The sequence below is a fragment of the Camelus ferus genome, chromosome 7, assembly GCF_009834535.1.
Source record: "Camelus ferus isolate YT-003-E chromosome 7, BCGSAC_Cfer_1.0, whole genome shotgun sequence".
In the NCBI taxonomy this organism is placed as follows: domain Eukaryota; kingdom Metazoa; phylum Chordata; class Mammalia; order Artiodactyla; family Camelidae; genus Camelus; species Camelus ferus.
In genome coordinates, this window is record NC_045702.1 from 12,463,976 (window position 1) to 12,489,749 (window position 25,774).

The 25,774-nt window shown below is 38.9% G+C and overlaps 1 protein-coding gene across 4 annotated transcripts in view; it reads left to right on the forward strand.

The window, feature by feature from the left end:
* Positions 1–25,774, forward strand: part of LRGUK (leucine rich repeats and guanylate kinase domain containing) — a 100,184-nt gene that overhangs the window by 23,061 nt on the left and 51,349 nt on the right. For all 4 annotated transcript variants that reach the window (XR_004321269.1, XM_032483369.1, XM_006193679.3 and 1 more), the window contains exons 6-11: positions 1,600–1,724; positions 5,700–5,843; positions 12,583–12,663; positions 14,386–14,472; positions 15,701–15,807; positions 20,483–20,602. Coding sequence is in view for 3 of the 4 variants with exons in the window: in XM_032483369.1 (XP_032339260.1) it covers positions 1,600–1,724; positions 5,700–5,843; positions 12,583–12,663; positions 14,386–14,472; positions 15,701–15,807; positions 20,483–20,602 (664 nt within the window). In the remaining variant the exon portion in view is untranslated. The remainder of the gene's footprint in view (positions 1–1,599; positions 1,725–5,699; positions 5,844–12,582; positions 12,664–14,385; positions 14,473–15,700; positions 15,808–20,482; positions 20,603–25,774) is intronic.

Here is a 25,774-nt window from a genome sequence, read left to right on the forward strand (position 1 = left end):
ATGGCATCTCACTTTGCTTTCTCCTGACTACAGCTGAGGCAGAGTGTCTTTTCATGTGTTTATCATGTTGGCCACTTGGATTTGCTCTTCTGGGAATTTCTTGGACATGTTCTTTCTCCATTTTCCGTTGGGTTATTGTCATTCTTTGTTTTCTAGATAGTAATTCTTTGTCTATATCTGTCTATGTTGCAGATATATTCTGCCAGTCTGTCATTTGTACTTATGTAATTAAAATGTAATAGAAATAAGGAAATGAGGTGATTTGTCAAAAAGAAATACTTAAGGTGTTGGTTTAATGTGAATGTTAAAAAAAAAGAAAGAAAGAAAGAAAGCTTTAAAATGTGGAATTTGAATTAAGTCCTGAAGAATGGACAGGGTTTAGAAAGAAATAGGAAAGCAGTATGAAAAAAAGATACAGTGCCAAGTACGAAAGTTGTTGGGATATTCCAGAACTATTGAGAAGACTGACCTGACAGAATTGGAGAATTCTCCCTGGATTATAATGGGGATGATATTGCATAAATCAGTTTTGCTTTTGCTTAAACTGATGGGCCTTAAATGCCAGAGTGAAGAATTTGAAAATTGTCCTGTGAGAATTTTTTTAACCAAAGCATGATATCCATTGAATATTTTGGAAAAAAAAATTAAGCTGACTACAGTGGGTCAGGTGGGCTTGAGGGCAGGAAGAAATGGATGTTAGAGGTGCCCATTGGTACCCAAGCTGAATTAAGTTGGCAGAGGAGTGAATGAAAAGGAAGGGTGTCATTGAAGAGCTGTTTTAAAGCAAAAGATGTCCGGTCTTGGTGATTGATTGGATGCCCTGAGGATTACAAGTGGCTGAGAGAATGGTGATGTCTAATCCTACTTGGGAGGCAAAACTGAGCTTTGGTGGGGAAATTGGCCAAACAGATCGAGGACAGAGAGAGGTAAGTAGACTTGGCGACTTTTGAGTTTGCAGTTTTAGGTGACTGTAAGAATGGAACACAAAAGGTTAGAAGTTCAATTTAAAAATGACTAGAAACTTAATCAACAGGTGAGGAAATGAAGGCTGAGTTTAAGCCTCAAGTATTTTAAAGAGAGAAGCCAGTATAGATAGAAGGAAAGGCTGTTCCTCTCGGCCTCACCCATTTTCTGCACCTGCTGTCTCCCAGCCTCTTTCCCTGCTTAGGGGGATGAGAAAGCTGGGTGCCTGTGCCTTTCCAGGGCGACCCTGTCTTCAGAAGTTCTGCCTGTGGGAAAGCACAGGACCGTCTCATGGAGACCATTAAGGAACCAAGGAAGGAACACTGCCAAGGAGGCAGCTTTGAATCACTCTGAAATATTTTTCCTCACCAATTAAATGAGTCACATATGAATACAAATGCATCCGAGCACACTCCAAAGCTATGCCTTTTTAAAAAATGAATTTTAAATGTGCTAGTATTAACTTCTATATGATAAAATAAATTTTAAGATTTAGCGTTCATCCTACACTGGGTAGTGAGTACTTTTTAAATGTATGCCGTTGTCTGGTTTTTCTAATGATGATTGAATACTGATTCTTTTATTCTTCAAAATGTTGCTGATAACATTTTCCTTAAACATCGTTGTGGTGTCCAGGCAACGAGATAACCCACATCAGTGGGCTAGATCAGTGCAGCAACCTCACCCACCTCAGTCTGGCCAAGAACAAGCTCACAGCTATCGATGGTTTAGGCATGCTGCCAATCAAAATACTTTCCCTGGTGAGTCTCACAAAAATGTTATTCTTTATAGGAGTACGTGTTAATGTCTTAGGAAATATATGAATGACAATTAGGATTTTTAAATTTTATGAAGAGCTAACTCCTTCATGAAATGTCATTGTCTTCCGTGTTGTTTGCTCCTTCTCGTAACTTGTGTGCTGTGTGCATGTGTGTGATGAATATTTGATACTAAAGTAAAATGATTTTCTAATTTGGCATACAAATTCCATTTTTTAAAAGATCGACTTTAACACTGAGTAAGAAAGGCATACTTTTAATCACTGTGTAAAGTATATTTATAATGTCTTATTGATGAAATAGCACTTAGACATATTTGAGCGTAATATCTATTGCAGTTAACACTTCATTGCTCTCAAATGAATCATTGGGCACTGAAATTTTGGCAGTCCTTTAACATCACTATATGCTCATCTCCCATTCTAGAAAACCAGAGTTAGTGCTGAGAATAAGTGAATGAGTCCAATCAGAATGTTAAAAATTTTAATTTTTCCCATAGAAAGCACTCTTCTTAAGCTGTGACACTCTATATGACTGTGACGGAATGAAAATACAATTTATTTAAAAATCGGCAGGATCATCATAATTCCAAAGATACAGTATTTTTGAAGTAACAGTCCAGCTCACTAATTTGGGGGCTGATAACATAGTGTGTAGGTTATCTAGGTTTCTTTCTTCTTCCTCACATCCCTCCTCTCACTTATTACCTACCCTTGGATGGCTTTATTATTTCTGTCACCAGGGGGATTTTAAGCCATGAGTCTAGTAGCTCATTAATTTCTTGTGTGAACTACCCCACAGGAGAGTGTTAAACTGTTGTTTGAACTGACGTCTTGGGTTATCTGCTGATTTTTGACGTATTCAATGTACTATTCTGTCTTACTTAACCAGACATCTGAAAGTTGGCTGCTATGTGTTAATTTTTCTCTCCCTGAGCTTGGAGCCTAAAGTGCCTTTTCAAGACCCTTCACTCTTTACAGTGAGTTAGGTGACGGTGAAGGACTGGTTCCCAGTACCAAGGTATGGAAAGGTTTAATAATTCCCCTGAGGTTTCATACTTTCTGCCCATTAAGGCATGTTAGCAAAGCGTAAATGAAAATGAATTTGGTAAGTTGGATTGCAAATTAAAAAATTATTAAAGAGAGTCGCATTTTAAAATTATAATAACTTGGAGGATTATTGGCAGTACGTTCAGTAGCTTGTTAGAACCTTATCCTTTTCCTTTTGTATCTCTTTGTATTGGCATTCCTGTTAACTTTTAAGTGGAGCATGGTATGTGGAAAGAGATGTGGGGGTGTGCCTGAGGGAACGAGAGCTAAGCTCATTATTAATAACAACACATAGCACCTTCATCCTAAGACTTTGCTTCAATAACTAAATACGTAATCTGTCCTGACAGTTCCGTCTCAAGAAGCTTTTAGGAAAAGCATAAAAGACTTATTTTTCCTACAAGTAGATTAGGTGGATTGTTCCCATTCCCCACCCACATCACCCAAGGTGAACTAGAAAATACCTCATTCATTTTCCTTAAAATTTTTTGAGCATAGGAAAGCTTTCTTTTCCATATATTAAATACAATACATAAAATGTAAAATGACATTTGTTTCAACAGTTTTTAATGATTTTATTTTTTAAATTTGTGGACTCGGTAAACCAATTGGTTTGCTATTGAAAATAATTCATTTTGCAATTTAGAGAAAAAAATAACAATGCAAATACAATAACTATACAAACCGATTGTTAATGCTCTACCATCAACTTTCATGATAAATGTTAGGGGGAAATATGATTCACTTGTGGCCTGTTCTGTCAACCTTTAGCAAGTAAGGACAACACATTCCAAACTTTAAAAATCATTTTGTCTTAGTAAAAGCCATTTGTGCCCCCTCCATGGGAAAATAAGGATATTTCTCATTTCATTTATTTAATAAAATAGTTTCTCTCTGAAGGCCCCCTTTCCCCTGCTAATCATGCTAAAACAAGCTAGAAGAACTGTTCGTGCAGAAACTAGATGTGCACTTTGACGAGCAATGTATCACTTTAGGGTTTGACTAGATGACTTTCAACTCAGAAATTCTGATTCTGAAGGTCTCTCAGTTCTGCTTTCTTTTATGACCATAGGCTATGTAATTAAACTTTTCTATGCCTCACTCTGCTTACCATTTTGAAAGCCATCAGAGACCCTCTAAAGAAGAATTACAGGTTATCTTCCACATCTACAGCACTTCAGATTTCTTTGGGAGAAGTGTATTATATATAAATTTGATATGTGTGCATATTTTAAATAGAATATTGAGGTCTTATTTCACTAAGTTGAATTAATATGGATATTATGTTCAGGTTAGTGTCGTTTTTTCTTTCCCTTTTCTATTCCATTTTCTAGAACTTTTTTGAACAGTAGGAAATTTGACTTAGGCCAGTTGGGTTATGAGTATTTTTCCTTCTTATTATGGAATTTTTCAGACATATTTAAAGATAAAGGGAGTAGTTTAATGAGCCCCCATGTACTATCATTCAGCTTTATAGATTATCAACATTCTATTAATATATTTTCAACAACCATAGAATTATACTAATGAACATAAATCTTGCTCATTATTGAAGTGAAATCTTATGAAAATTGGGTGAAAATGAGCTCTTACTATTAAATATATTGGAAAACATGTACCAGGAAAAAATGATAGATAGTAGAGAATACTATAATTTCATTTTTTAGTTCTAAAGTGCTCAGTAAAAGTTTTAAAAGTTTAAGGATGGGTATAACATGGTGTTAATTGAAACCAAAATTACTTTGTGATTCTCAACTCAAAGTTTACTTTTATTGTGGCATATTGTTATAGCTCAAAGGCTAATGAAGCCAAGGAATTTTGAATCTGTTGGAAAATTACAAGAAAATGCAAATTATTATTATCACTGTAATTTGCTGTTATGTGTACATGGGAGCTAGGAAAGAGAACAACATTTAAGTCTTATTTCTTTGTTTTATGGTTATTGTCTGAGAAGATGCTTATATGCAAATTATTGAAGAATTTAGTTACTTATTGTTGCATAACATGCCACCCCAAGTGTAGTGGTGTGGAGAAATTTCATCACTTAACTATTTTATTAGCCAGCAGTTCTGTAATCTGAGCTGGGGTCAGTAGGGTGGTTCCACTGGTCTTGCTATGTTCAGCTTGCAGATTGTCTGCTGGCTGGGCTCAGCCGGGACGCTGGAACGGCTGGGTTTCTCCTCTCTATTTGGTCTCAGGGCTCCTCCCCATGTGACCTGTCCACAAATTCTCTCCCACAAAAGAGCTAGAGTTCTTACACAGCAGCTCAGGGCTCCAAGAACAAGAGGGGACGCTGTTAGGCCTTCTTAAGTCTTAGATTTGGAACTGCAACACTTTTGCCATATTCTTTTGGTTAAGGCGAATCTTAGGTCCAGCTTGATTTCAAGAGGAGGAACTGTACAAGAGCATGAATAGGTGGAGGCCTGTATCACACCACCACAGCCCCCGTGATAGGAAGTGATTATATTCAGAATATTTCTGAAAACCTAATATATGTAGCAGTTATAATATTCAAGTGGTTTTTTGTGATGGCGATGAAAGAACTGCATTAAATTTATATCTCTGAAGGTTAGCATAGAGCTGTGCTGCCATTAGGCTTGAGGTTAGCAGTGATGGAAGCTTATACTACGTAGCCTTTGTCTTTCCTATTGATTCAGACTATCATCTGCTTTACCTCTAGTGAAAATATTATGCCCTGAGTCTCCCAGCTGAAGAAGTGGAATTTCTTTCTGGGATGTGTGTGTGTGTGTGTGTGTGTTTAAAGAGGTGAATGATGGGAACGAGAGGAGAGACAAGAATGTCTTACTGATTCTAAGAGGTTTGGGGCACTATCCAAATGAAAACTTGTCATTACACTTCTCTCTATGAGAGGCCTTCAGGACATTAAGTGTATTTTATCAATTTTTAGAGCAATAACCAGATTGAGAAGATCACAGGGTTGGATGACCTAAGAGCCCTGCAGATCCTGGATCTGTCCCACAATCAGATCAGTAGCCTCCAAGGGTTAGAGAGTCATGACTTCTTGGAGGTGATCAACCTGGAGGATAATAAGGTAATGTCATACTTTATATGGCTTGGTTTCAGTGTCTACATAAGAGACCATATTAGGGCCCATTATTGGTTTCTCAGGTGCAGTGGCATTCAGTGCCAGCTTAGAAATGTTGTTCTAGAAAACCTTCTGAAGCAACAGTTGAAGGACTTTTTAAAAAAAAAACATACTTAATAATTCTTGATTTTCAAAAATTTGAAGATTCCTTATTACATTGTTTTGAAGGTTTAAACTGCAAATAAGTGTGCAAGACTTTTCTGAAGTAGGTGTGTTCATGTGAAATTTGGGGTAGAAAGATGGCATTAGGAATGTCTGATGTGTCAGAGCCCAGAAACTAGAGACAAGAGAATAGCTTTAGGCTGGTGTTGTCAGTGCCGCCATTCAAAGCGAGGAGACACAGCACGTGAACTCATATCCTTGTTGTAACAATAGTGCGTGTTCCCAGCCTGTCTAAGGTGGGCATTGGACTAACTCAAATTTCCATATCTGGCTTAATTCACATATTACTTCACAAATTATATAAAGTAGCTTTCACTCTTAATTACATTTTATTTTTAATAAAGTGCTTATGCTCCTAATCGTGGTATATCAAGATGGTACCTATAGCTAACTTCTTTTTTTTTTAATTGAAGTATAGTTGATTCATACTATTGTGTTAGTTTCTGGTGTACACCGTACTGATTCAGTTATACACATATATATATTCTTTTTCATATTCTTTTCCAGTATAGGTTATTATAAGATATTGAATATAGTTCCCTGTGCTATACAGGTAGTACCCTGTTGTTTATTTTATATGTATTAGTTTGTATCTGATAATCCCAAACTCCTAATTTATCCCTCTTTGCCCCTTTCCCCTTTGGTAACCATAAATTTGTTTTCTATGTCTATGAGTCTGTTTCTGTTTTGTAAATAAGTTTATTTGTGTCATTTTGTTGGATTCCACATATAAATGATATCGTATGATATTTGTCTTTCTTTGTCTGACTTATTTCACTTAGTGTGGTAATCTCTAGGTCCATCCATGTTACTGCAAATGGCATTATTTCATTCTTTTTTATGGCTGAGTAGTATTCCATTGTGTATGTATATGTGTGTATATATATATATGTATATATGTGTGTGTGTGTGTGTGTGTGTCTATATATATATGTATGTGTATACACACACACACACACCCCAAATTTTTATCCAGTCATCTGTCAATGGACATTCAGGTTGCTTCCATGTCTTGGCTGTTGTAAATAGTGCTACGATGAGCATGTATCTTGTCAAATTAGAGTTTTCTCCAGATTTATGCCCAGGAGTAGGATTGCTGGATCACATAGTAACTCTATTTTCAGTTTTTTGAGGAATCTCCATACTGTTTTTCCATAATTGCTGCACCAAACTACATTGCTACCAACAGTGTAGGAGGGTTCCCTTTTCTCCACACCCTCTCCAGCATTTATCATTTGTGGACTTTTTAATGATGGCCATTCTGACTGGTGTGAGGTGATACCTCATTGCAGTTTTGATTTGCATTTCTCTGATAATGAGCAATATTGAGCATCTTTTCATGTGCCTATTGGCCATCTGTATGTCTTCACTGGAGAAATGTCTGTTTAGGTCTTCTGCCCATTTTTCAGTTGGGTTTTTTTTGTTGTTGTTGTTATTGAGTTGTATGAGCTGTTTGTATATTCCCGAAATTAAGCCCTTGTCAGTCACATCATTTGCAAATATTTTCTCCCATTCTGTAGATTCTTTTCATTTTATTTATGGTTTCCTTTGCTGTGCAAAAGCTTACAAGTTTAATTTGGTTCCTTTTGTTTATTTTTGCTTTCATCTCTATTGCCTTGGTAGACTGACCTAGGAAAACATTTCTATGATTTATGTCAAACAGTGTTTTGCCTATGTTCTCTTCTAGGAGATTTATAGTGTCCTGTCTTATGTTTAAGTCTTTAAGCCATTTTGAGTTTATTTTTGTGTATGGTATGAGGGAATGTTCCAACTTCATTGATTTATATGCCACTGTCCAGCTTTCCCAGCACTACTTGCCAAAGAGACTGTCTTTTCTCCATTGTATAATCTTGCCTCCTTTGTCGAAGATTAATTGACTGTGAGTGTACGGGTTATAGCTCACTTCTTATGCAATAAGATCTGCACTGTGATTTTATTCATCTTGAGTATTTTGTCATATTTTGGGGAAAGATATCATAAGAAAGTTGAATGTTTATTTCTTCTTGAAAATAAAAAGTTTGGCTGACCCTGAAAGAGACATAGATCCTACCTGGGGTGAGATGTGCTTCTGTGTTCAGCTGTGATTATGCTTATCAGCTGCCCCTGATGACTTTCTGCAATGGACTTCCATTAGCTGTTAGATTTCTAAAAATCAAGAAAAGGCAGTCTTTAGGTCTGGGAAGAAGTGGATTTTTAATCCACTTTTTTGTTCACTGTCCCATGTGTCTCATGAAGTCAATGCAGTCTCTGTTTCATATGGTTTTAGTGTCTTTTTCATGAAATGGTCATTAAAATGGTTTGCACATGTATGCAGGGGGTGTTGAAAAGGCAGAATGCACTGATTAAATTTCAACTGAGTAATGGTAATAATAATAACAATTAGTCATAAAATAATCTAGAGAGCTTCACTGCGTATTTATGCACAAGGCACTGTTTTAAGCACTTTGCATATATCATCTCATTTAATGGTCCTTATAAACCTATTATTATCGATATTTTACAGATGAAGAAACTAGAGCAAAGACAGGTTAAGCAACTTGCCCAAAGTTATACACATCTAGTGAATAGCAGAGCCAGAATCCAAATATAGAATGATTTGCCCCCAGAGTCATTTCCTTAATCCTGCAGGATCATATCGTAAATGAAATGCTAATGACCTTCCCTTCAGAAGCATGTATGTTGTCATGATCTAGAAGAGTGGTTTCTGGTTTAAATATAACGTAAACCATGCACGTGAGCCACATATGTAATTTTATATTTCTTAGTAGCCACAATAAAAAAGTAAAAAAGAAACAGATGAAATTAATTATTTGTTTCATTTAGCCCAGTATATCTAAAATATTCTCATTTCGACCTATAATCTACATAAAAATTATTGTTGAGATATTCTATATTCTAATGTTTCATACTACGTTTTGGACATCTGTTGTGTCCTTTGGACTTACAGTACATTTGAAACCATCCCAGCCGTATTCCCAGTGGTGAGTGGCCACAGACGGCTAGTAACTACCGTACTGGAGAGTGCAGATCTAGAAGGACCTCGCGAGTAGTATAGTGTTCTCTTCCATTTCAGGAGACTTTTTGAAAAGTTGAAGGGGGAAAAAGGGAGGATTATTAAGTGAAGGAAAGAGTTTATAATTTTCAAATGTTAAAGAGACTCCATTAAAAAAAATAAATAAAAGTAGCCATGTATCCCAAAGGAAGGACCCTTTGGTAACGATTGGGTCTGTAACAATAACACAGTTCCCTCGCTCCCTGCTGGGCAGGTTGGAGAGCAACCAGCAGTATTTTGAAATATTCTATGCGCCATCCAAAGGTTTCCTCAGAGGTTTCTCTAGCACTACTGAGAATACTGTGTATCAAGGATGGAAAATTTATCATTTACAAGAAACATAACATAGCTGTTGGTTCTCATATGTTAACTTGCTGTTAGGAGTACTGTTTTATTGTTATCACTTTCATCAGCATTATTTACTTGGTTTTAACTGTTGAAACATTGCCAGACTTTCACGTGATCATTCGAACATCTCTTTTAAGTCCCTTGAAAAATGTTCACCATCAACTGATGATTTGGGGGCCTGTGTCATTCTATAGCCCTCTTTAGATTTTATGTCATTTCTAGTATTTGAAACTTACCCCCCAAATGTTAACTCTGTTATAACCTCAGTCTTCTAGAAGCAAGATCTGGGAGTTACTTAGAGAACGCTGTTTTGCTTCTCTGAGTCTTAGTGTCATTATTCCATCCGTCTGTCTGTCTGTCTGTCTATCTATCATCTATTTTAAGAAAAAGCCTTAACAGGCCCCTTCAGATCTGGATGGCCTAGAAGGAAATGACTGAAAAAGAGTCAGCTTCTCCCTGCTTAGTGGAAGTTGATAAGCTTCTTGGGGGTGGGGAGAAGCCAGCAGGGGCAAAGGAGATTGGGGAAGAGGGGTTGACTGGAATCTGGAGATTAGCCCTGCTGGTATGACATTCTTGGCAGCAGATGGCTGAAGTTCTTTCAGAATATAACCTTTCTGGCAATGTTTCACTTTAGGTGGTTTGGGGTGCTGTGTCTCTGCACACTTTGTAATTGCCTGTGACACACACAGCCTTGGGTCTTGGGATTTGAAGAGAGGTGGGTCTGCCGCGGGGAGAGGTCTACAGGAGAGGGAGGGCACAAGCAGGATGGCCAGGACCTGGTGCCCATCACCAGTGTGCAGCAGATGTGGAAACTGGAAGCCGGGCTACTCCACATGTGCCCTCTTTGTCCTGACCTGCTTCATCCGTCCTTCAAAAGGACTGGGAGGGCAGCTAGATTCCTCATTTGTCTCTCAAAAGACCAGCTGATCCCAACTGACATCTTTTTTTTTTCTTTTAACTCTTATTTTTATTGAAGTTATTTGATTTACAATGCTTTTTTCAGGTGCACAGCCAAGCAATTCAGTTATACGCATGCATACATAACTATATATTTTTTCAGTTTCTTCTCCATTACAGCTCATTACAAGAAACTGAATACAGTTCCCTGTGCTATACAGTAGGTCCTTGTTGTTTATCTGTTTTATATATAATAATGTGTATCTGTTAATCCCAAACTCCTAACTATACCTCCCCCTCCCTTTCCCCTCTGGTAACCACAGTTCAATTTCGCTGATTTTATTAGAGAAATGCAAACCAAAACTGCAATGAGGTATCATCTTACAACAGTCAGAATGGCCATCATTAAAAAGTCTACAAATAATAAATGCTGGAGAGGGTGTGGAGGAAAAGGAACACTCCAGCACTGTTGGTGGGAATGCAAATGGGTGCATCCACTTCAGAGGACAGCATGGAAGTTCCTTAAAAACTAAAACTAGGCTTACCATATGATCCAGCTGACATCTTAGTGAGAGTATTTTACATAGTCTGTGACCATTTTATTCACCGTGTTTGCAGTGTTTTCAGGGAGATCTTTCCATGTCAAGCACCATGTATGTCACCATCTTCTAAAATGGGTGCTTAGTGTTCCTCTTATGGGACTGTGCCATGACTCATTTAATCACATAATGATGGGGTTTTCAGGAACTTAGAAAATTTTAAACTTTCACTGAAAATGTTAGACCGAATGTTCATGTGTCTAATTTTTGCCTATCTGATGATCTCTTCTCGAAGTGGTATAGCTGGTTTATAGCTTATGCATATGTAACATACCAGATTGCCAATTTCTACTCCCACCAGCAACGTCTGCAAGCACACGTGGACATGTTGACTGAGCAAAAACATCTCCTCCTCATCGTGCTAGGTCCAAACTCAAGAGCTAGCTGTATGCTGTGGGGAATCAATCTATCGTTTGAAAGTTCTGACTGAGCAATGTGAACCAAGTTGACTCTTCCACCTTCCTGAATAACACAATATTTAAAAATTGATCCTTTTATCTCATAGATGATCCAAATGGCAGTCTAATGGAGAGTCTAGTCATCTTACGGAAAAAGCATAACGTAGCTATAACCAGATTCACGTGTGCAGGTTGTCTACTGTAACTCAGAATTCGCCTTTCGTATTATGTCTTTGAAAATGGCATCCTTTGAACACATTGCATGAGTCCTTTCCCTGATTAAGCTTTGGGAATAGTTAACATTTCAGCTGCATTTTGTGGTTGGTAACTCAGGGATGATCAGTGACTGCTTTTGGAGTGCTTTCACCATGCATGCAGAAATGTCTTGGGGAGAAATACAAATGAGAAAGTGATTATTAATTTTTTGCCAAAGTTCAGCAGCTACATCTGAAATAAGATTATAATTATGCTAATTACAGGACATTTAAGGAAAACTGTCTTTAGTTTAGTGGAGAATTCAGGACTGCAACCCTAGCTCTCTCCCCAGTCAAACTAAGGAGCTGTCAAACAACCTTTTTTTCCATACTTTTTAAAGTTGTGAAATAACCTAGACAAAAAAGTATAACACATAAGTATACAGTTTAGGAAAGAATTTTAAGGTGAACAGGCATTAACACTCACATCAAGAAATATGTCACACAATTTCCCATTTTTTATCTTTTCTTGAAACAACTATCTCATCGAAAAAATAATAAAGCCACACATGTCCATGCAGTGAGAAGGCTTCACCAGTTACAAGTCACCAGACTAGCAGAAGCAGTGTTGGAAAAAGAAATTAGGGAACTGGAGGCTTGGAAGGATTAGTGATGGAGAAAACCACGGAGCCCTTGCACGCGTTTTTTTGTAGTTTCTCTGATTCTACGTACTATTTTACTTCTGCCTTAAAATAAACATGGGTGAGATGAGGAACATCTTCCTCACTGTTCTCCACCCAGAGAAGAAAAAAGAAAATGTGGCTGTGTGTTTGCATCTATTGAAGGCACATGCAACAATTCCCTTGTTCTGCGTAGCTTTGTGGAATTTTCTGTATATCCAGCAGAGCAATTTTTAAAATAAGTTGAATTTAGAGGACCCAAAGTAGCTGCTTTTATGTTTCCTGTTGTCTTTGTGCATTTAGTCTGTTGATAATATTTTGTGTGGTGGTTTTTTTTTTTTTTTTGATTAAACAGATTGCTGAGCTGAGTGAAATTGAATACATTGAAAACCTACCTCTCCTTCGGGTTCTCAATCTCCTAAGAAATCCAATTCAGGTGAGAGATCCTTAGTAGAGGGAGGAGGGAAGATTTTTCTGAAATTCTTCTTTTTTGTGAAGTACTTTTGATAGAACATCAGGAATGTGAATAAGGTGTGTTTCTCTTCATTCTCTATTAGAAGGGTAAGCAAAGTAGCACCTGTGCACGCCATCGGCGTGAGTAAACCTGAAATTAAATACTGGTTGCCTACTCTGTGTGGTCATTTGTGACTCATCCGGGAGGTAATAAAGATTACAGGCGGGAGCTACTGAGATTGTAGAGCAGTGTTCCCTTTACATCAGAGAATGCACGATGCCTGAGGTGTAAGTGGAATGTGGTTCCTACTTTAAAACAGGGCAGGAAAAAGTCTAAGATTAGACACCTCAGGAAATTTGCCTGGGGATAGCTGTGATACTGACATTGTAAAGTGATTATAGAAAAAACAATGTATTTGCTGCTGATTCTTCACCTCTGGAAATCAAAGATCCATGACTTTTTAAGGATCCTCTCTCTCTCTTTTTTTTTCCCCCCAGTGACAGATTCTTTCTCCTGGACTCTGTCCCTCCCTCTTTGTGCATACATCATTCATTCTGTTTTTCTACTTGTATCATTCACTCATCTTTCCATAAACTCTTGAGTTTGTATGTATCTCTGAGTACCTTTCCTTCTGTTTATGTCTTTTTAAAAACTATTTATTATTTTTTAATTAAAAAATTTTTTTAGAGTGGGGAGGTAATTAGCTTTACTTATTTTTTTTAGAGGAGGTACTGGGGATTGAACTTTTGTGTGTATCTTGATAAACATGTCTGGACAGGCAAAAAATCAAAATGAAAAGTGAAAGATAAGATTTTAAAATTAAAACCATCCTTGGGATGAGAATAGTGGCAGGTAATTTAGAAGCATATTTGGGAAAGAAAGGACTTAAAGTAGCCATCTCTCCCAGTTCCAGACCCATGAAGAGCATCTGGGTGTTTGCATAAATAAACAGCTCAAACCTTTCACACATGCTGACTCATTTATATATTAACTCCGCCCAGCCTTGCACACTGAAGTACACAAAATATACCTTTGTATAATCATTTTATGCGTATTCTCATCTATAAAATGCATCATCCACTTAATATCTTTCCCTTCAAAGAGATGTAGCTTTTTAATACCAAAAAACTGTAATGATATTTCTAAAAGGCAGACAGTCCTAACACAGCGGATGATAGGGAGTGATAAGGGAATTGTTCTATGAATGAATATTATTTTATTATAAAACAAATGCATAAATTAATTATACAAATCAATATATAAAACAGTGCAAAGTAATAAATAATGAGAAACCAATTACAAGTAATTTTTCCTTATTTGTAATACTGAAACTCTTTGGCTTTAGAAGATAGGGTTTTGATCACTGGCCATGGAACCTTAGAAGAAATACTTCACTTCTCTGAGTCTTAGTTGTTTTTCTCTTTAGAAATGAAGATAATCAGAGCTGTCCTGTTTATCTCACAGGGAGATTAATAACATCACATGTTTGAAAAGCTTTATAAGTTACAAGGCATGGTCTGCTTTTGTGTTGTTAATATAAGGGGACTGGTAACTGTGAAAATGTGAAGACGTACGTGTGTGTGTGTGTGAGTGAGTGACAGAGTTAGTAGGTGAAAAGGCCTGTGCTCATGAAAGTAGACTGCTAGTGCTTGTCAGTTTGGGAAAAGGAAGGCAAATGAATAACCCCCTTGATGTTTTAAACAGGAAGAATCTGACTATTGGCCCTTTGTAATTTTTATGCTCCTCCGATTAACAGAATTAGATCAGAAGAAGATTAAAGTGGAAGAAAAGGTAAGTAATCATATCATTTCATGTGTTTATGAGTTAATAGGCTCAAAAGCTCACTCTGCCTGCTGCAGGACTGGTGTGGTCCATAATGACACACAGAGCAGCACGTACACTCATTATTTATTTGGTAAGTGTTTCCTTGTCTGAGGCTGTGTTTAACCCTCTGCAAAGCGGAGCATCCCCACAAATGCAGTGAGAGCCCTGCTGTGTGTGCAAGGCTGGCAGCAGTACGGCCGACTGCTAGTTTGGATAAGTGTCATATTTGGAGGGTGTGTGATTCTATCTGTGTTACTCTAAAAATTCACTTCATAATGAAATGAATTATGATGTCATTCTACCACAGAATTCAAAAAGACTCAAATAAATCACTACTCTGATATTTTAAATCCTTTATTCTGCTCTGTAAGATAATGATTCCTCTGGACACACAGCTCCGGAGTAACCAGGCCCTGGATGCCAGCACTGCCTCCCCCACCGTACCCGTGGAAGCTGCTGTGTCATGTTTTCGTGGCTAGTGTCAGCTGAAATCTCCACTCATGAGAGGTTTCTCACCCCAGATGCAGACTTGAGATGGGAATGAAAAAGCAGGTATAAGGATGCAGAGAGGGAGATATCCCAGTGCATAAATGCCTTTCTGAAACCTTGGTTAAAAATAGGTACAGAAGCTAGTCTGTTATTACTCACACACTCAAAGGCACTTACTAGATTTCTCTTTCCACTTAACGTTTTGCGAAGGAAATGCAATTTAAAACCACACATTAGTTAAAGGTGTGGACGACGACAGTGTATTTAGAGGGATGACAAGGACAAGGGAATAGAGAACTGGACAGTATGAGAAAAAGGCCCATATCTCTGAGCAGAGAACGTTATTCTAAAAGAGGAAGAGTTTGGGGTAGAATTTGAGATCGCAGGAATAGTTCTTGGTGAGATGGCATGAGGAAAAATTCTGCAGTAGTTACCAGCCTGGAATCTAGAACTATGAATTTCATTCCTCCTTCTTGTACTAGAAGTTGAAGTGTTTACTATATTAAAGATCATCTTAGACCTTAGAGGTTTTGTTTTTGCTTTTTTCCCTCCCGAACCAGGGAATGTATAGAAGTAGGTGGCCAAGACTGAACACAAAGTTTCCTGGTTGCACGTTTCCTAGAACATTTCATGAAAGAAAACCTAAGCCTCATCTTTGTTTTACAATGAAATGTGTTTTCCCTTTGCGTTTCTAATTCTGGAAAAGGTTATGGCCGTGAATAAATACAAGCCACCCCCCGAGGTGGTCGCAGCCCAAGATCACATGACCCACGTTGTCAACAGCTTGATGCAACCACAGAGGATCTTTGACAGGTACTCCTTAGGGGTCCGCGGGGTGGAACTTGGGATGGCCAGCGCAGGACGACCTCACCGTTCCTCTAGCCCTCTGGTTTGTGACTGTTCCGTTCTGACCTCTCTGAGGGAAGGAATCAGGTCTTTTTTTCCTTTGATAGGCTGTGCTGTCTCAGGTACAGCGTGTTATCACGTGCTTGAGTAGGGGCTCACTCACTTACGTTTTCCCAGGTATGGCGATGAGTAGATTCAACTTCCCTCTCTCGTCTGGACCCTTGAATGGGGGCTAGCCTGTGACATAGGATGGTGAAAGGAAAAAAAAAAAAAGTGTGACAACAGACAGAACCACAGACCTTAGCCTCATTAATGGAGGCCTGTGATGATTTCTATCCATGTTTTTCCGTAGCTGTGAGTGCATGCGAGGTACCCCTGCCAAAGAGCACCCATGACCACAGGTTATAGACTGGAGAGTCCCCAAAAGGAGGCCCTGCTCGCCTCGGGGAAACCGGGCACAGTCCTCACAGAGACTGCACTGAGCTGCAGTCAGCCCAGCAGGGAGGAGTCGCCCAGCTGGGCTGAACACAGGAATAGAGTCTCTCACCTCTAAGTTCGAAGGCAGATTCACCACGATTTCTCCATTTCTTTTTAAACAATCTGTTGAAGCAGATGGCCACTTATGCTATAAGTATAATACAGAAATTCCATCAATACCCAAAGGCATTTTTAAAATACTTGTAAAATCTCTTGGTTATAAATGGCTTCTCTTCTTCATGTGGTTTGCTCCTGTGCTTCACATGGTTGGTTTCCCACAGAAAGAAAATGTTTTGTTTTGCATCCAGGACATGATTTTTTTTACATGTAATTTAATAATATAGATGTTGACAGTTTTATGTATTTATGGTAGCCCTCTAGGTGAAATGATTTATCATTTATTTGCATACATCTGGAAAAGCACATTTGATTTCAATGAAGGGCATTTATGTCTTCATTGTATTTCTTTTCTAGTTTATGAGATTGCTAGTTGTTCCATGCTTTTAGGTACATTTATATAAAAATATGTATCAAAGATATTTACAGCGGTATCTGATGAACACATCTTTCTTGATCATTTCTGGCTGTCGGGCAGACAATAGCAAGTGGCCAAGCAGCCCCAGCTGCTCCGGGATGGAGCGGTGTACAATATGAAAAACTCTTGGAGGCGAGAGCAGGCTGGCCATTCCCTTCCCTGTCTGGGCCAGGACACAGCTCCCTGGCAGCCCCAGGAGTCAGGCTCCAGGAGAGGGACCCGACTCTTGATCTTGGGACTTTCTGGCTGTGATATTGGTGAATCACTGTCCCCTCTCCTGGTGGGATTGGGGCGAGGATCTAGTATTAAAATGACCTGGCAGAACCTTGACTCTGGCCTGAGAGTCAGCGGTAGCTTTCTTGCTCTCTCCTATGACAGCATTCTCCAGGGTCCTCTTGTACAAGCCCTGTCTGAACTCTGAAATCAGCCATTTCTCCAAGAAGCCCTGGTTTGTTTTAGTGAGAACTGGTATTTCCCAATCACAATCTGGGTGCTAGAGATAATCATGGCTCCTGGGTTGGCCATTGTTTCTAGGCTTTTTAGTGGACAGAGCTAGGAATGTATTTCCTTCCTTCCTTCCTTCCTTCCTTCCTTCCTTCCTTCCTTCCTTCCTTCCTTCCTTCCTTCTTCCCATCCATTTTTTTTCTATCTACCCATCCATCCATCCATCCATCCCTTTGCCTATTTGCACCTATCTATCTGTATCTATTCAATCTGTTATATCTAATCTGTATCTAGATCATTGTATCTATAGATAGATGATAAAATAAATACCTTCTGAATTCATATTGGTACTTACAGTTCAATTTCAAGACTACAGTTTAGCTTTTCCTTAACCTCCTGTCACATCTATATCTCCTTTTCTCTCTCACTGAAGACACAGGAAGATGCAATTTGAATATTCCACAATTACTCAAGTCTAAAACCCCATATTACACCCCCACAGTATCAGATTACCAATGCTAATACTATCACCACTACGACTACTGAAAACATTAAAAACATATTTTGCCTGTGCTCTTCCCACTAACTACCCACCTCAAGTTTTTATTGCAGAAAATATCTGTAACATAAAATTTGCCATTTTAACCGTTTTAAAGTGTGTGGTTCAGTGGCTTTAATTACATTCACAATGTTGTGCAACCATCACCGTCATCTGTATCCCAAACTTTTTCATCACCCCAAACAGAAAGTCTGTAACTATTAAGACAGAACTCCCATTTCCTGCTACTCCCAGACCCTGGTAACTTCTAATGTACTTTCTGTCTCTATGAATTTGCCTACTGTATATATTTCACATAAGCGTCAATCACTCCATTTTAAAAATAGTGCACTCTATTTATATTGTCAGAACACATATCCATCACGTACTGTACTTTCTCCTTTGCTGTCATTTAATCCTAGTTCTATGGGTAACTGCATATTGATCGCTAGCCGCCAGCCCTCGCGCTGATGTCTCTTGAGTCATTTAGTTGCGTGAAGCCTGTTCTCCAGTAGATTCCTCAGGAAGGGCTGTGGAATCAGCGCCTCTTGAACTCTCGCGTGTTGATAATATTCCCTGCCCTTTACACTTGAAAGGCATTCTTGCTATAAAGTCCATGGTTCACATTTTTTTCCTTGAGTATATTAAAAATGTTTCTCTTGTTTACTTCCAGTGTAAACATGGCTGCCAAAAATCTGATGGCAATTTCGTCTTCTTTCCCTTATAAATCATGTGTTCTATTGTTCTAGCTGAACAGTTTTTTTCCCTTTTTTTTAAAAGTCTGATGATTTTACTAGACTCTGTCTTGGTATTACTGTTACAACATTTGTAGCCCAGTTGTTCCCTGGACTAATATTCTCGGATACATTATATAGTTTTTTTTTGTTTTTTTTTTTTTTTAAATTTCAGGAAAATTTTCTTGAATGACACTTTAATATTTGCTCTGTTGCTTTGCTTTGTTTTTCTTCTTCTGGAAAAAGATCTCTGGCCTATCCTCCATATCTGTCACTTTCAAAACTTTTTCTCTTTAATCACTTAAAATATTTATTTTGAGGTAATTTTAGATTCACATACAGTTGTAAGAAATAATGCAGAGAAATTCTGTGTATCTTTCACAGTTTCCCCCAATGGTATTATCTTACTTAGCTCTAGTAGAATGTCAAAACCAGGAAACTGACATTGGTACAATCCACCAACCTTATCAGATTTGACCAGTTTTGCATGTACTCACGTGTACACTTAGTTCTATGCAGTTTATCACATGTGCAGATTGATGTGAGCACCACTCCAGTCAAGATACAGGAGTTTTGTCACAAAGAACTCTTTCCTTCCCTTTTATAGCTACAGCCAGCTCCTTCATTCTCATCTTATTAACCCCTGACAACCAATAATCTGTTCCCCATCTCTGTAATGTTGTCATTTCAAGAAGGCTGTATAAATGGAATCATATTGTATATATATATAGCCTTTGGGGATTGACTGGTTTTTTCACTTAGCCTCATTCCCTGGAGATTCATCCAAGCTGTGGAATGTATCAGTGGGTCACTCCTTTGGATTGCTGAATTGTATTCCTTGGTACGAATGAACCCAATTAGTTTAACCAGTCATGTCTCGAAGGACATCTGGGCTGATTCCAGTTTTTGGCTGCTACGAATACATCTATAAGGAACATTCACATGCAGGCTTTTGGACATGTCCCAGTTTCAGCCTGCCTGCTTTCCACAGGATACCCACTGTTCTGGGGTTTCTGGGGTTCCCTTGTTCTCGGACTCTGCCCACTGCTCCCTTGTTCTTCCTCCTGCACAGATTCCAGTGCCATAACAGTCTGGTGGGTTTGTGGCTTTTCATCTGGTTTTGTTATACATATTTTCCATGCGTTTTGGTTCTCAAGTTTTCCTCTGAGTATTCAGCAAGATTGAAAAATGATGCTGCACTGCCCCCACTCTTCCGAGAATCTAAACCTCAGACGTGTATTTTCAAAATAATATTTTCTTCTAAATTTCTATAAGTTGTGTCATGAGTGGAACCCAAACACTTCAGCACGTGGCAAGAGATTTTATTAATAATTCATCCTTCAGTCTTTTAGACCCAGAAGCCATGCGTAGATTCACATGGCAGTTCTTATTTAGTAGCCATTACTTTGAGCAAGTTTATTAACCTCTCTGTACTTCAGTTTCTTCCTGTGTTAAATGCGGATCGTGACAGAAACATCTTCATTAGCTTCCTGTGATAATTAAATGAGGAAATGCACACAAGACTCCTAGAGTAGTGCCTGGAACATAGTAATTGCTCAGGTAAATTTTAGTGATTACTGTTTTCTTTGTGTATCTGTGTTCTGATTCAACAGGTATGGATGTTAAAGTTTCCCTCTGAGAGGGTAGTCTTACTTCATTTATTTTGAATTTCTTGGCAATATTTTATCAACCAAGAATTAATACCTCTTACTGTATTTTTCCTCTTAAAATTGTTGTTAAAGTAAATTTGGGGGCATAGTATAACCAACTTGCATCTGGAAAGTAGGACCATCCTTCTATACAGTGTCTACATAGAGCAGGTGCTGGATTGCTGAACTTACAGTGGTTGTGACCTGGACACTTGCCACCCTGGATGCAGTTAACATGCGTGTCTGTCTCTGCCCCGTGCTGCAGCACCCTTCCGAGTTTGGATGCCCCGTATCCCATTCTGGTGTTGGCTGGTCCTCAAGCGTGTGGTAAACGAGAGCTCGCTCACCGCCTCTGCAGGCAGTTTAGCACTTACTTCAGATACGGGTAAGTTTCTTTGTTGGCTGATAAGGCTGTCACATGTCTAATATTGCAAATGTTGGTTATTAATTTTAAGCAAGTTTTTAAAAATGTACATAGAAGGCTTATGAGCATCTTTACTAGGTGTTACACTGTGATACACACTGTAATTTTTTTTTTTACTTTAATTCTCCAAATGTTTTACTTAATTCAACAACCGAAATCACTCTCCACGTGTTGGAAGGTACACGTGGCTTTAATTAAGCACAGTGGTGTTGAAACGCGGTCTCATCCTGTGTGTGGTGTGACAACACGAATCACAGTGTTGTGACGGGTGGTGGGTGGGTTTGTGCACCAGTGACAGCCTCTCCTGGTCTCTGCTGGAGCTCATGCTGCCAGACATCAGCTGCTTCATTTGCACACGGGTCCTCCTCTTTGGAGGCATATTTCCTGAAGAAGGAAGAGGAAGAGGAAGGAAAAGGGGCAGCTAAAGTGTTTCTTTTCCTTTTCCTCAGGTTAGCCTTCAATATACTTTTGGTTTTCCAGAGCAAATATTTTGCTGCGTGATTCCCTAATGACCCAGTTAAAATAGAAGGTTATATCCAAAAAACTACAACCATCCAAGAAAATCTTCAGCTGGATTTACAGACTTTTTAAAAGTTTTCTGGGAGTCAGATTTAGAATTATTGCTGTGGTCTTTAAAACTGGTTTCCTCTTATTTTTCATCTATGGCAAAAACATTACTTTTAGATTAGTGATGTTTGCCAGTGAGCCGAGAATGTGTCTGCCAAGATATATAGGACAGAAAGAAAGAGAAATGCAGATTATTTTCTAATGCTATTACAGAAAAGTTCCTTCCCTTAAGCTACACATGTTCAAACAATGTAAACACTATTTTAAACAGGTCCATTTATTTAGAAATCTAACATTACATCCCTCATTTGAACAGTTCTAGGATACAAATACATAGAACAATTTATCCATTAGTATATTCTAAACACCTTGAAGCAACAACAATAAGTTAAAACTTGATATTAGAATAAAAAAGTACAGAGTGTCATCATGCTTATATGGTGGTACGGAACCTGTTTTGATAAATAAGTAAACACGATGAATGTATGATCCAATTAGAGCAAAAAGGTGTGTCCCGACTACAGTGCTAATACGTAAATCTGGTTGGAACCTTTCAGCAAACCGCAGTGAGTTACGGGGGCCAAGGCTTTCCCCAGTTAAAATTCCTTTCACATTTCTGACACCAATTAGGTTGCAGATGGCTGGTAGCCCGTCCTTGATGTTTACTTGTGATGGGCACCGCTGAGGCACTCTGGGTCAGATGTGTTTCTGGAGGTGTTTATTAACTCATCAAAAAGATTCTGATCTGGGGGGTGAAGGGAGGTAATAATAGCTCAGTGATAGGGCACATGCTTAGCATGCACAAGGTCCTGGGCTTAATCCCCAGTACCTGCACACACACGAAAAAGGTTTCTGGTCCAGTCTGCCTCTACATTCTCTCCTGGATAGGCACCCCCAGTGTTCATTCTTATTAAATCCTCCTTTCGCCTATTAGAATATTTATCCATCATGCTTGTGATGATGTATTTAACGCTTGTTTGCCCTGCTCGACTGTAAGCTGACCACCAACGTCAGCTTTGCTTACCACTGAGTTCTCAATGTTCAGCAGATAGCCAGGCACTTAATAAATGCATGAGAAATATTTGGTAAATGAATGACTAAGTGATTGAGTGAATTGGTGGAGGAATGAATGAATGCTATTGTATGCAGTGTTTAGCAGGGAATTACTGTAATAAGAAGCATAGGTGGTTTCCCCAACTTCCACCGATGGGGATATGGAGGGATGGAGGGATTTGTCCATCCATTCTTTTGATAAACATTTATCGGTTTCTTCCCATGTGCTTGACCCTGAAGATACAGTGGGAACAAGACTGGTGAGGTCTTTGCCTTAATGAACTTTGTAATCTGGTGGGGAACTCAGACCTTAAATAGTTAGTGTCATGTGCAATTTGTGTGGAGGCACAAGGTGGCAAAACAAAATCCCCAAATTAGCTTCCTGCTCCTTTACTGTTACCGCTGCCACTGCTGTTTCTCGTGGTGAGTGGAAAGACACTCACAAGTGCCTCCCGCTCACTCACCCACCTCCCTCACAGGCTCAGACGCAGCATCCAACCAGGCGCTGGCATCCTCCGGGAGGCAGAGGTCAGGCTTGTTCAGTGGCAAATCATTCTAAGAATTCCATCAAGGCATGGATCAAAGAGCATATCATTGAATTAAAAAGGTATTAGTGAACTCATCATTTCATGCATTGAGAAAGTCAGGTAGTACTACTAATTTAATGCAGCAACTTTCTGATTGAAACAAATGATAAAACAGAAGCACATCCTCAGGGGCAAGTCATTGTTCTTGTTTAGGTTTTCTTTTCTTTTATTCTTTATCCAGCATACATTTTATTGATTTTTATTAAGTGAAAAGAAAAAAAGGCCACATGTACAGTCTTATTGTGAAACATATAAGCATTTACAAAGGCACTTTCTCTGCCATTTGTCTGAATCTTTTCTTTCCCTCCTATTTATTTCATTTTCTCCTGGCACTTTTCTCTTCCTTTTTAAATTGCATTGACCCAGAACCAAGACATTCAATGAAATTTTCACATGCTAAGTTGCATATCCAGAGGTATCCATATTAAAACCATAGCTCAGTGGTATAACAAATTATTGGTGTGGCCGAGAGATTGTGCCCTTGTCCAAGGTTCTGATTTTATTATTTGTTCTTGATTTTAAAAATAGGCTGGATGTTCTTTCTTTACCTGTGTTAGCTGTAGGTGGCATGGAGATGGGCATTTACTACCTTCCGAGTCTCTCCATTTATTTCCAGTCTTAATATTACCATGCAGGCCTGTGGCTTCCTGGAAGCGTGCTGGATAATGAGAGAAACATACAACAATAGCAGCGTGCGTGTTCATCTTCCAGACGTGAGGCCTTGAAAGTGATCTGAAAAGTCATAGAAGCATAACTTTGTGCTTCTTCCTTAGATCTCTGTTTTATAGCAATCTCTATTTTTATGACCTTTTCCATGACGTTGACTACTAGATTTTCCTTTTAGGACTGGACTACAGTGAAGTAAAAGACCACAGCTATTTAGCTAAATGAGATGGTCTGAGCTATGGCTGCCCAAGTGCCATCTCTTCTCTTGTCCGTTTATGCAGATGTGGCGGACTGGTAGGATGGTGCATCCATTCCCTCAGTCAGTGTTTACTGAGCACCATCCATGTGCCCGGTTCCAGTGAGAAAACTAGAAATCAAGCAGACATGGCCCTTGTCCTCCTGGTAGCTTGCACCTAGTGTGAGATTTAGATGATGAGTAAATGCTGTCTAACTGGACAGTTTGTTGGGTACTGTGGTGCGGGAAGGAAAGAGCCTCTGTGACTGAAGTGAAAGAAGTGGGATGTGATTGGGGAGTGGAGATTGGATTCCATGCAGGCAGAATACCGAGCACATTTGGGTCACTGAAAGTACACTGTAGTGTGGCTGGGCTTGAGGTGTGGAGGAAGATGGCAGAAGATAAGACCAGAAAAGTAGACTGGGGTCTGAGCATCAAGAGTCTCTAAGCAGGGGCGTGTCATGATCACAGCTGCATTTTAGAAAGTACATCCTGTGGGCAGTTTGGGGGAGGGCTCAGGGAGGGAAGGCTGCAGACAAGATCACTGCTTAGGATATAGTGACGGATGTTGATGGCATGAATTAGAAAGTGGTATGTAGTTACTGGAAAGTGAATAGAGTACTGGCTTCCTGGAATCTGATGCTCAGACGCACTACGTGCTGGCATCTGCTGTGCTCATGATCTCTTAATTGTGTCCAGCAATTTACCGACATTTATTTGCACTGGGCATTGGGATTAATTTCATTTGCCTACCAAATGCCCTAGGAATACCTGGGCTGTTGTGGCTCCCCAGAGAAAGAGCTCCCTAACTAACAATATGGCATGCTATAATGTACTTGAATTTGGATGCACTCACAGCCAAGCCGCTGCCTAAATATTTGCAGTGACAAGAAGTTCGTTATTTCTTGAGGCAATCTGGTCCGGAATTGAGATTCTAAATCTGCATGCTTCTGAATCACATTGAAAAAATGTCTATGTCCTCATCCGCCTGCTAGCTTTCTTAGATATCTTTTCTTCTTCCTATTACGTTTTCCTGGGTATATTAACGTTTCATTATTTGGCCTGGCCTTTCCGGATTCCTTTCCCTCCTGATCATGTTCTCCTGTCTGTGGAGATGGTTTGTTAGGGTCCTCAATGACAGATGGCCAATGAATTGGCCTTTAGTGTGCTAACCCACTCACCCTTAGACTTAGCACCAGTGTTATATCCTGGGGCTAATTGCTAAGTCAACTCTTTTGTCTGTTAAGTGAAAGTAACAAGGGAGTATGGCTCCCATTACAAACCATGATTTGACTAATTTACAGTCATCTAACTAGTAAATTAATTAGTGATAATAAACTCATGGAAATGTAAATTACAAGTGAAATTATATTTAGATACGGGAGAGGAACAATATTCAAGGTGATGGCCCAGGCAAATTTCTTCCCTAAAGTCTGGTATCATGTTTTTTCTAAGTTTAGTCAAATATTGCTTTTCTATGAAGTATTTCCTTTTTAAGATGTTCGTATTTGGGTGGCATACTACACAGAGAACATTTCTATATGTGAGACTTGGATGACAGATTCAAAAAACCACAGGTCATCTTAGGTCTGTCTTAACAGAAAGTTCTGCAGTGGCTGCCGGTTTTGTCATCAGCATTTTCCGCGTCAGTGAAGCCATCTCTTTATTTACCTGCCTAGAAGCTTTGAGTTGCTTCTTTGCTTTGTTTTCTTCTTAGAAATTCTGGACAAAAATCCCTGCCACTCAATTCCTTTGTTGGAAAATGCAAATTCAGTGCAGTGTATAAAGGATATGCTAAGGGTGTGCAGTACAGGATGTCAAGTTACTGAGTTATCTGTCCTGTAGACAGAGGGTCTCAAGTCCCTGCCAAGGGGTGTGGAGAAATGCCAGTGTACCCAAACAGCACAACAAATGTCATGTGTTTTGACATTCTTCTCTTAGAATGTGCTCTCTTCCTGAGTATACAATTTAAATGTAATGTTAAGACCTTCGAATTTATAGGATAGTTAGTTCTTGATTATAATG